General features: G+C 26.4%; 1 protein-coding gene across 1 annotated transcript in view; it reads right to left on the reverse strand.

Annotated features, from left to right (window-relative positions):
- Positions 1-199: 199 nt before the first annotated feature.
- Positions 200-13081, reverse strand: part of LOC101237825 (TAF6-like RNA polymerase II p300/CBP-associated factor-associated factor 65 kDa subunit 6L) — a 54186-nt gene continuing 41304 nt past the window's right edge. The window contains exons 7-12 of the mRNA XM_065806187.1: positions 5456-5533; positions 5201-5305; positions 4841-4950; positions 4211-4340; positions 1052-1622; positions 200-844 (exon numbers count right to left, since the gene is read on the reverse strand). Of these exons, the coding sequence (XP_065662259.1) occupies positions 822-844; positions 1052-1622; positions 4211-4340; positions 4841-4950; positions 5201-5305; positions 5456-5533 (1017 nt within the window). The 3' untranslated portion in view covers positions 200-821. The remainder of the gene's footprint in view (positions 845-1051; positions 1623-4210; positions 4341-4840; positions 4951-5200; positions 5306-5455; positions 5534-13081) is intronic.

The following is a 13081-nucleotide window of genomic DNA, read 5'->3' on the forward strand; positions in this document are numbered from 1 at the left end:
TAGCAACAATTTATTTAAAATTTGATAATTATAATAAAAAATAACACTTGTAATCTTAGCTTATAACAAAGTTAAACTGTGAACTAAAAAGTTAGAACCAAACTTAACTATATACTAAATCCAACTATAGACAAAAACTTTAAAGTTTAAAAATTATAAACAGTGAGTTAAATTGCTGAAAACATATGAACAAACAACAGTCACAAAATTCTCAATAAATTAGAAAAACCTTTTATGTAAAATTAAATACAAAGCTTACAACTGCAAGTAAAAAAATAACATAAGCATATGGTCGTACTCTTAAAATGTACTTAAAATCAATTTCCATAAAGTAAAAATGTGCAACACCAAAAGCAACGCTAAATAACTTCTGTACTTGATAATATTCGAAATAAGCATTTATTAATATCAATTGTGCCACAACACCACAGATAATAGAAATTTTTTTTACTGCTTGATTATTTTCAAATGAATTAAAACTAGTAAAGTATGGTATCATATCAGTTCCGTAAAAATTCCACACGGAAAACATCGAATGCAGCAGAAGCTGTACCATTGCAAAGAAAATTAAATCACTATGTTGCATTTTATAACAAGGAAAAAAGGCCAAGCATAAAACTGCAAGTCCAGATAAAGAAATGGCTTTGTTCAACTCAACTAAAGAATGACTAACACCTTTTGTAAAGAACAAAACATCAAGGAGCTTCCGAACTACTAGTTTTTTTTGAACTTTATCGTACATTGTGTAAAATAACAAAAAAGATAATAATACAAGCAAAGACACTTGAAGAGCAGAAAATTGTTTTATAAGATTCATTAACTCATTTAACATTTTTATAAAAATCTAAAAAAAAAAAGGGTTTTTTTAATAACTTTTATAATAAACAACTAATATCAACTTTTAATCAAAACAATTATAAATTTAATGCCATAGATTTGATGCTAAATATTTATTAATAAATATTTATAATAAAAATATACATGCAAAGTTGCTTCAAAATAAAGATCACTAAAATCAGATTCAAAAATCAAAATATAGGAATGTAAATACTTGAAAAATCCACTTTTGTTTTTTTCAATGCCAAATGTTTTCCTTTCATTACTTTAAGTAGAACTTTTTTTCCAGAAGCCTCTGGTATTTGGATGATATTACACAGTTTTTGTTTATGAAAAAGTTTTTGTTTACGAAAAAATTCAAATTTAACTTTACTACCATTCAATTTACATACTTTAATTATCTCTGGCGACAACTTGTTTTCAATTTTACTCAATTTTCTAAGCTCTTCTTTAATCAAATCAAAATTCCCACTAGATTGACGTAAGATCTGCAAATTATTTCCATTTTTAGATGTCATCCAAACTTTAGATGCTTTATTTTCAGTGTGTATATGCTTTACATGCAAGCAGCGTGACAAAAATCTCTCGCCATATTGTTCATACAAAATATTGTATAAATTTGATGTACTAAAAAAACAGGTTTCTACACAGTCATTAATGAATAACAAAGCCAAAGCATCACACAAAGAATCTTGCACAAGTAGATTTTGCTTTTCTTCTGAGTCATTACTATTTATGTAGCAAATTAGATTTTTAAGGTGTGGTAGGAGAGCTTCATTGATTGCCTATTAAATTGCATTGATAATAAGACTACTTAAAAAACTATTTGAAACAGATTAAAAGTAAAAGATAAAAATAAACAAAATAAAAATATATTCATAACACCCATAACACACATAAAAAGTTATAGAGTTAGTAAGTTTGTTTAAATTAAAATTCCAAACTATTTAAACTGAAGAATTCAAACTGAACACTTTTCTTCTTGTTTATTATTAATTAATCAAAAAATATTTTTACAGAATGCTATCTGCAAAACAGTTAACAGGTTAAAATAAGGGAAAAAAGATAAAATTAATTTTTTCTTAATTAATTGGTGTCCCAGTTAAAACCTAAAACTCATTGAAAATGGGGAACCTAATTGCAGATAAGGTATTCAATACCTTATCTGCAATTAGGTAATGATTTGGAACTGAAAGATTTTAACTTAGTATATTAAGCTCTGCTCTCAGTATGTTTATGATACAGAATGTTTCTTAAAAGATTTAAGCTTTTACTTAAATTGTTAGCGTTACCATAGGGTTACGTTACAGTTGTTATGTTAGGGTTTATTATTACTCAATCTTTTATGCTTTATTTTTCATTTCTTGTAAAAATCAAGTTTTCACTTTTAGAGGCAAAAAAAGGTTTCACAAAATTTTTACGATCAAAAAAGTGCTCAATTTTACTCCATAAAACACTGATAAGCATAAACAAATAAATAAATAACTATATATATATATACATACATACATACATACATACATACATACATACATAAATATATATATATATATATATATATATATATATATATATATATATATATATATATATATATATATATATATATATATATATAAACAGGGTGCGGAAAAAGTTCTCATACAAAAGCGTAATTTAAAAAAAATTATCTGTATGGTGTTTTCTTTCAATAGTGTTTTTAGTATTCTTTTATATTTCTTCATATTCTTTTAGTATTTTTTAGTATTATTTTGTTTTAAATGAAAGTGTAATTTGTTTCTCGTCTTGTACAGGAACTTTTGCTATTTTTGCTGTTTATATTTTTGTACGGGAAATTTTTCCACACCCTGTATATATATAAATATATATATATAAATATATTTATATATATATATATATATATCTTAGAAATTAAAAATTAGATAACCTCAAATTTTAACTTACATATCACATCAATATGACATATAATTTCTCCTAATTTTCAAAAAATATATAAAATCAATTACGAGATCATAAAAAAGTATGATTGTAAATTGTTTCTCGTCTTGTACAGGAACTTTTACTATTTTTGCTGTTTATATTTTTGTACGGGAAATTTTTCCACACCCTGTATATATATAAATATATATATATATATATATATATATATATATATATATATATATATATATATATATATATATATATATATTAATATATATGAATATATATATATATGAATATATATATATATATATATATATATGAATATATATATATATATATGAATATATATATATATATATATATATATATATATATATATATATATATATATATATATATATATATATATATATATATATATATATATGAATATATATATATACATATAAATATATATATATAAAATAAAATATATTTTAAATAATAAAATAAACTTTTAATTTAAAAAGAAATTATAATAATTTTATATTTAAAAAGTTCAAATGTTCAATTGTAGAAAAGATCAGTACCAAAAAACCAGGGTGAAAAATCACAAATCAAAATGTCTTTTTTTAAGCCAGTAAAACGCGGATTGAAAACAGCCAAACTAGAGTCACAAGTTTTAAAAGAGTTTTTGAAAGCTCTGTTGAAAGTTTGTCCAAAAGTATTGATGATACTGACAATGAAATTGAATTTGATTTATGCATTTTTGAGTAGTTATTGCATTTCTTGAAAATAATCTACAAAATTTTGTTAAATCTTTAGTTTGCCATACTTTTTGTGGTTGTTTTTAATAATTTAAAGTTGACTCTACCAATCCTAATTTCAGCACAACTGTTGTTTATTTTAAATCACTATGAAATAACCATAAAAATAAAAAGCACATTAAAAAAAGATAAACTATTCTACTATTTGGTTTTGTGAATAAAGTGCATTTTATAGTTAATGAACATTACTCATTTTTTTTATAATTTTTTTTTAAAAAGAAACACGTACATAAGCCTCAAAATCTTAAAAAACTCTCAGTACTAAGTTGATTTTTAATAAGATACTTATTTTTATTTCCTAATTTTTCATCTACGTATCACATTAATATAACATAAAGTTAAAAAATATAATTTCCAATGAAGACAACATCTTAAATGAGTATTTAAGCTACACACGAAATCAAATGGAATTCCATTTGATTTAAAAAAAAAATGCAAATATGTTTCCATGACAACATTTTATAGTTAAATAAACATTGTATCAGAATATTTTTTCAATTTTAAATTTATAATGATGGTTTTAAAGCAACTGTTAGTTTGCTAAAAAATCTAAAAAAATTTGGTTTTTTCAGTACCGATCTTACATTTGAAAAAAACATAATTATAGATAATTATTTTATTAATAAAGTTTTACTAAAAACCTTGTATCCCATGAATTTAATTGAAGAAATTACACCAAACAAACTTTCGATAGGGAGTACGCTGGTCAATTTTTCATTCAACATTTTAAGAAGTTGGTACAATAGGTTAGGATGAATAACTGAATACTTGCTAAAATAAATAAACTTTTAATTCATTAAAATATTTGCTTACAACTTATACATACATAAAAACAAGTTTATAATATATATATATATATATATATATATATATATATATATATATATATATATATATATATATATATATATATAACATTAAAAGCACACTTAGATTGGCAATCTGACGCCATACTGATTTAGGGAGAACATGCAAGGAAGTTGCTGCTGCATTAATTAAGAGTTTAGGTTGGAGCAACAACTTTTTTTTCTTTTTTCTCTCATTTTTCTTCTTTCTGAAAAACTGTATAGAAAATTGTCAGCATTTTGGCACAAAAAATTTATATCTATATATGCTTTAGTATATGTGTTTTTAGTAAATGTGTCTAAATGTGCTTTTAATGTTATATATATATATATATATATATATATATATATATATATATATATATATATATATATATATATATATATATATATATATATATATATATATATATATAAATAATCAACCTGCATATTTTAACAAGAACGAAAGCAGCAGTATGATGAATGTTCCACTCTTCAACACAAAGTTTTACATCTGACACAACAATTAACACACTTTTCATCAATTCAAATATCTACAATGAAGTTTTAAAAGTCTAAAAGAAATCACTTATGTGAAAGTAATAAAATTATTACTTTATCAAAACTTTTCCTTAATGCCAAACAAAACAATAATAAAAGTAAAATAAGATAATAATTTTATATTAGTTTGAAATAAGATAACATTTAAAGATAACCTAACAGATAACATGATATTTAAAAAACAAACAAATTCAACAGTGTGCTGATTATTGAAATATTGATGTTACTTTGAAAAGCACACACATATGGTACAAGAAGGACTGAATCGTTTTCAATTAACGCATTGATTGCCAGCAAAACAAAACCAAACACAGATGAAAATGATTTTTTTGCAGTTGCCAACTTTATCTATATGACAAAAAAGATACAAAAAAAAGATAAACGGAAGAAAGCTAATAAATTTAACAATCAAATAAATTACTATAATAATTAAATAATATGTTGAAAAAGAACATAAATAAAAATCAATTTTAAAAATACAAATAAAAATGAAAAAACCTTCGAACACAAAAAAGAAATGAGATGAGGTAACACAACTTGGAGCTTATTATTTGATCTCAAATCCATCAATGCAACCTTAAAACAATAACTTTTAATTTAAATTTTTTATTTTTACTATGCAAAACATACTATAGTAAAACAAACAAAAAATATGTATATTTATTTTCATAAAGATTTTTGTCAAACAAAAACAAGCTTTGATGCAAAATAAGACAACTGTTATCTCAATCTTTCAAAAGTTTTGAGCAAAATCATCATTTTATCATAAAATTGTTACAAAATTACAAAAACTTACAAAATTGTTCTCCAGAACTTTCTTAACTGTTTAATAGGTGACTGAGTTTTACTTTCCTGCTTGCTGGAAAGTCTGTTGTTCCAAATTTCAAAAACTCCAAAGAACATTCTGAACCCTCCGATTACTGTCCGATTTTTTGAATTATTATTTATCTTTCTGTTATTAGCAAGAGCTTTGAGTCTTTGATCAGCAAAAATCTCACATCCCACTGTCACACAATCAATACAGTTTTCAATTCTCTTGCTCTACAGCCGACTTGCTAACTGCTGTGACTGAAAGATTTTATTGTGCATTAGATGAGAGGGGAGAGGCTAGAGTTATTGCTCTCAATATATCTCAAGCTTTGAAAAAATTTGGTATCACTGTGCTCTCCTGAGACTGTTAGAGTAAATTTTGGTTATTATAAGTTTTTTTGTTTATTTACTATTATTGGGTTAAATAAAGTATTTTTAAATAATTTTTAAAATCTAAACTAACTTTTAAACATAGAAATTTTAGATTTAGTTAATTAGAATGTCTGAAATAAATTGCGCCATTTTATGATTACATCATCTATTCAAATTGGTACAAAATGTTGCAATACAGATAAAAACAGTTATTATTAAGGTTCATATAAAACTTTTATTTTTTGTCAAAATGGTCAATGAAAAAAGTCTAATGTGTGAAAGTTGCTTTATTTCCTTTGGAAAAGGATCACATAAACTATTAAAAATATTAAAGTAAATCCCACAGTACAACTTTATATTCAAAAATTGTTTTGGAGAGAATACGATGTAGAAAAAGAGTGTTGCCCAAAAAACATTTGTAACTCTTGCAAAACAAATTTATATGCATTGAACAGGGGTGAAACATCGAAATTAAATGATTGGATTGAGAAAATATCTCAAATTATCAGACAAAAGCTCAGAAGATCATCTGATATTAGTGAAATATCTGAACAGATCACAACAAATAATCAAGATATTGTTGATAAAATTATAAAAAAGATATGTCCTTCTTGCTTTTCTACAATTGGTATGATTTCCTTAAACAAATTTAAAATATTGTATAACTTATATAATATTTTAGTTAATAAAATATTTCTTTAACTATTGTTAAAAAAAAACAAAATTTAAATAGAGTAAATGCTATAAACTGAGTCTATGCTAGTCAATGCATAGTCTATGATAGACTTATTAAATATTAGTGTATTATTTGTATATGTGTTACAAATAGAACAATATCAGAGTTTTTCCTACTACAAATTTCTATTTAGGCAAAGGAATTTCTCACTTTTGCTGTATAAGTGAAGTTGTAAAAAACCTAATTATGTTGGCTGAAGGTTTTGGAAATTTATCCAGTGAGCAAGTTGCTTCTAGGATTCTCAAAATAAAAATGAAAAGAGATAATATTAAATCTGGAAACAAGTTTCCATTAAAAACCTTTGGAAACAACCTTCTTGTTGTTGTTGGCACACCTGATAATAAAAGTAGCAGAGCATTCGTTAAAAAGTTCTCTAGAAACTAAAATGGAAATCTCTAATACTCTAAAGTATTAGAGATTTCCATTATAGTTTCTGAGTAAAAGAAAGACTAAGCTACTTTGTACTTTTTTAAACATATGCAACTAAACTAAGAAAATGTTAGACGCTACAATTCAGATTTTTCAACTCAGATAGAGAAGCTGCATAACGTATTTTCAGATTTTTATGATGTCAAAACTGAATCATTTATTTCAGGGGATGAAGAGGTTAAGTAGCAGTTCAGTATTTGTACAAGATACTTCTGATTTAATTCTTCGTATGATTAATGAAAGAGGTTTGAATCCTTATTGCACTAATGCTAGGACTTTCATTGATGGTGGACAGGGTTTTCTTAAATGCCTTATAAATGTTTTTGATCCGCTATGTAAACATACAACTACAGAAAGTCTTGATGATTCCTGTGTAAAAAGATCATTGGTTTCGGCTTTAGCTGAAGATTTTTCAGAGCATAATGGTAATTATTAGCAAAATATTGAAACCACTAGCTCTGAGTGATGTAAAGTATTCAATAGCATTTGATCTAAAATGTGGTAACACTTTATTTGGTTTAAGCAGTCACAGCGGCAAGCATGCATGTTTCTGGTGTGAAGGGGAAAGTACTCTTGAGAGAGGAAAAAAAAGAACCTTAGGTTCAATTGATATCACCTACAACAAGTTCGTTGAAGATGGATGCAAAAAAAAAATCACATGATAGAATTTCAAAACTGTATTTCTCCTAGAGTTGTGTATCTTGATGAAGCTCTAGAAACAGGTTGCCACGGAACTGGTTTGGATGGTAACAAGTCACAGAGAATTTTAGATAAATTAGATAATTTAGAAGTTAACCTTCTAAGTGCAGCCTCTATATTACCAAATATATATGATATTTCTCCAACCTGTAGTTAGCTGTCTTAGAAAGTTTTTAATTATTAAAACAAAAGGTTTTAGCATGTTTATTAGAGAATCTATTGCTGAATCAGTTTTAGATTTTAAAAAAGCTTTCGAAAATCTTCAGCTTCATCTTCAGGAAAAGTTTAACTACCAATTAAATATTAATTGGACAGTTCATATTTTAGTATGTCACCTTGTTCCTTTTCTTCAGCATAGTCAATTTGGGCTTGGTGTATATGCTGAGCAGGCAGGAGAAAGTGCTCACCACTATCACTATCAAGTATGGAAGCGATACAAGTGTTGTTTGGAACACGATGATTATGCAAAACAACTTAAGAAAAGTGTGATTGAGTTTGGTATAAACAGTTTCAAGTAGTCTTTTTCTCTCCTTTTTTAAAATTTTTAATTATTGTGAAATTTGAAATGATTGAATCATTTTATAAATTATTTCAATATTTCATGTTAAACTGTTACATTTATTGCATTGATGTTATATTGTTAACTCTGGAATTTATCTCAATTTTATCATAAATAATCTCATTTTTTCATTTCAAAGTTGTATTCTTTTAACAAAAATTGTTTTAGAGGTGTAATACCCTATTCATTTCCCCGCCCAAAATATCCCCGCCATCCCCATATTACCCCTCTCCTCCATATGTTATTTTAGGTAAAAACTATTTTTACAAAAAAAATGTTTAAAAGTTAGTTTAGATTTTAAAAATTATTTTAAAACACTTACATAAACCCAAAATTAATAGTTAAACAAAAAGAGTAAGCAAAAATTTACCCTGGCCGTCTCAGGAGAACTGTGGTATGCTAGTTTTCTCCATAAGCATATGGTGTATCTGGCAAAGTTTTTGAGATTATTAAATCATTTCTTTATAATGGCTTTTTAAAGTTAGCCTCAAAGACCAACACTCTTCTTCATTTCCAGTAACTTTTGGGGCACCTCAAGGTTCTATCCTTGATCCTGTTTTGTTTCTTATCTACATTAATAACTTTGCTGACAGCCTATCATCTAAAGTAGCTCTTTTTGCTGATGACTCTTGTTTATACTCCTGTATAGACTAAAAGTCTTCTCTTTTCGATCGCTTAGAACAGGCAGCCGATCTTGAATCTGATCTCACTTCTGTAACAGATTGTGGCTAACAGTGGTAAATTTTAACTTTAACAAAACTCTTTATTGTGCTCGCTATTTTCTCTCTCCTGATTCCATTCTCTACCTCTACAAATCTTTTATTCATCTCTGTATAGAATAATGTTGTTATACTTGGGCTGGTTTTTCTAATGATGCTCTTTCTCCTCTAGATAAGGTCCAAAAACACATTTTAAACGTAGTTGGACTCACTCTATCTGTTAAGCTTGAGCCTCTTTCCCAGAGTCGTAAAGTTGCATCTCTTTCTCTTTCCTACAAATACTACCATGGTGGCTGCTCAAAGGAGTTATCATCTCTAGTTCCATCAATTAAAATTTATTCTCGCTTGACTCGTCATTTATCAAGTCTCATTCTTTTACTGTATCTGTCTCTACATGCTCCAAACACTTTCATTTGTCTAGTTTTTTTTTGCGCACTTCAACCCTTTGAAATCCTCTCCCATCTTCATATTTTCCTGACTCCATACAACCTACAACTATTAAAGTCTTCTTTCAACTGTTTCCTTGCTCTTTAACTCTATTTTTTTTCTTCCTTCTAGTAACTCCCAACTTAATAGTGGTTGCTTGCAGCCTTGTTGAGAGTGAATTTAAAGCTAAATTAAAGTTATTATTGTGTCCGGTAAAAAATATCAAAAGTTATAAATAGTAAAAAAAAAAAAAAAAAAAAGTACAAAAGTTAATAAAATTTCTAATCAAAATTGCTGTAACTCTTTGCTAAATATAATTCTTTGCACTTATATAATAAAATGATAACTTAGGTAACTCCAGATTTTGAAAGATTGAGAAAGAAGAAAAAATTTTAGTTATTATTCAAGTAATTTTGATTTTTATGACTTTTGTTTATAAAATAATTTTGTTTTAATAATATATGTACATATTATTTACCAATATCAAGCACCTAACAACATATAATTATCATCTATTGTCTATTATTATATAGATCTACATTGAATAAAATCTTAGAACAACTAGAAGCCCTTTTAATTTATTATCAAAATTTTTGTTCTATAAAAAAAAGGGTAAAAAATAAGCAACCAAAGTAAACTAAGGTAAATAGAATTTTTTGTTATTTAAAATCTGCAATGTTCCGAATAAAAGAAAGGAATTTTAGAAAATTTTTTTTTTAAATTTATTAGTAGTGTTTTTTTTAAATAGCTGTTTTTATTATTATTTTAAAAGTAATAACTTTAAACATCAGTTATCACTGAACACAAAATACTTCTAAATATTAGTTAAAAAGTCAAAAGTATTTTCAAGATTTATACTTTCAGATTATACAACATTTTCAATCAAAATTATTGCTAAACTAAATTTTTTTATTATTTAAACCTTATGTTCTCTTTTTCTTAATAATTGTTTGTTTATATATATACATATATATATATATATATATATATATATATATATATATATATATATATATATATATATATATATATATATATATATATATATATATATATATATATATATATATATATCAGCCTGGGCCATTTTTGTTGTCATATCAAAATTTTAATACACACTGTTTCTTGAAAGTCTGTTTGTATGGTATAATGAGGATTTGCAAATTTTTTTTTTTTTAATTGTCAACTTAAATGCCCGCCGATGGTTTTAAAGTTTCCTTATTAAAGGGTTTTTTTTGTACGTTCAGCGGGAATAGTAAACTTGGTCCAAATTCATTTATTTAAATGCAAGATGAACTGTTAGGACCTTATAAATCATCAATTAATTCTAACTAAGGATCAATGCATATATAAACCTTCTCTTTAGTATTTAATTATCTCGTATTCTATCAACTTAATGATTAGGAGGTTGCTTGATTTTTGAAATCTAATTTTTTAACTGGCTCAGATACTTAATTCGAAATAAAATATTTGAAAAATATGTTTTTGCCCCTTTATTATTTTTTATTTAAAGAAAATAATAATAAATCCATAATAATCCTACAAATGACTTTATTGCCTGATGTCTAAATGTCTCCTCCTGGGCACTTCACTTCAGTGTAAATCATTGTTATCAATATGTCACATATCTTATTAATTAAGTTAAATTGAATCATTGTAAAAATAAACAAATTATAATAATAATTTGTTTATTTTTAAATAAAAATAAATCTGCTTGGGAATTGCGCTTGTGAAATTTTATAAACTGTTATTTGTATTGGTTTTTTATTAGTTTATGATTCGCATGCTGTTGAAATATAACATATTAAACAAAATATAACATACCTAACAAAAACAAATAACTTTCATTGGTATCACAGGGAAAAGAGAATAAATTCCAACAAGAGCAAGTTAATTATGTGAGCAAGTTTATTTATGTGAAATTGTGTAATTTTTTTAGATAACTAATAAATAAGATAAACTTAAAGAGTTAGCTGTATAGCAATGAGAACTAGTAAGAACTCAGCAAAAAACACAGGTTAAAAGAGTAAAAAAATACTGCAAAAGATAAAGATTCCTGGTTGGAAGCACCCTGGAGAGGATAAAGAGGAACCAGCTTTCTTTGAGGAAGCACATCATCCAACACTATCATCACCTCCATGATCTGTATCCCAGAAAACTGCTTAAAGTGTTGGCCTACTTCAAAACAAAACTTTTAGGTTCGTTTTATATTGTTTTACATGTATATCAATCCTGCCATTTAGTTGTCAAAATGGATATAGAATGTGAATTAGAATTTCATTGCAAAACTAATTTTAAAATACCCCCATTACACCAAAAGTTCCATCTGTTCCCTTTATCATGTAGTTAGACAAAGATGATATTTTAACAAATTTTTACTAGATTATCCTGCATTGAAGATGGTGCTAACTGTGAGTTTGAATGTCTTCTATCTGGAGTCTTGGTTCCTTGGAGAAGAACAGGATTTCCAGTTCTGACCGTCCATTATCTGCGGGATAATGTTAATCAGTTTGTGGAACAGTACATTAACTGGAGTAAATCTGAGAAGAAGGTTGGAGCTGGCTATGAAGTATTACACAAGAAGTATCAAGCATCACGCAAGAAGTTTAGCATTAAACTTGAAGGTAAGAAGTTGCAACAGTAATCTCTGTCAATATAAAACAATCATATAGTTGTTTTTTCAACTGTTATTTTTATCAAGGTTTGTTTTGGGCAAGTTTGGATATGGATCTGCTGAAGAGAAGTCTGAAATCTAGTAGGTTAAGGATGACTGAAGACAATTTGGAGGATGAAGCTTTTATACATGATCAGATGACAGAATGAAGTTGATTGGTAAAGTTTATGGAAGGTTTGAGTTTGTTGTACAGAGATCAGAAAGACGAAAGAATCAGGAGTAACCAAATGTTTTTGTTAAGGTTGAATTTGACATTGTTAACTTTGCATCAAATACAACAGAGAGTGAATCTAGTTCTGATGAAGATAATTTTGAAATACCATAGGAAAAGACTTCAGAACAAAATTTTAATTATGTCTAAGGATATTTTGTCTAAAACTGCCAGAACTGCCATTGGCATGGGTATCAGTCCTCATCAAGCAAATGCTTTAATTACTTCTGTTGTAGAGCAGTAGTAGGTTAGCTCTGAGTGCACCAGGACGCTGCTACACTCAGACCTGACCTAAAAAAAAAAGTTAAGGAAGCTAATATGCCAGTTATTGTGCATTTTGACAAAAAAATTATCAAGGTTTACACAGGCTCAACAAATGAAACTAAAGATAGACTTTGTGTTCTTATAAAGCATGAAAGAGAGACACATCTCCTCAGTGTTCCAGGATTAGCTCATGGGACTGGTGAGGCTCAGTTTGAAGCAATTCAG

The sequence above is a fragment of the Hydra vulgaris genome, chromosome 09, assembly GCF_038396675.1.
Source record: "Hydra vulgaris chromosome 09, alternate assembly HydraT2T_AEP".
Classification (NCBI taxonomy): domain Eukaryota; kingdom Metazoa; phylum Cnidaria; class Hydrozoa; order Anthoathecata; family Hydridae; genus Hydra; species Hydra vulgaris.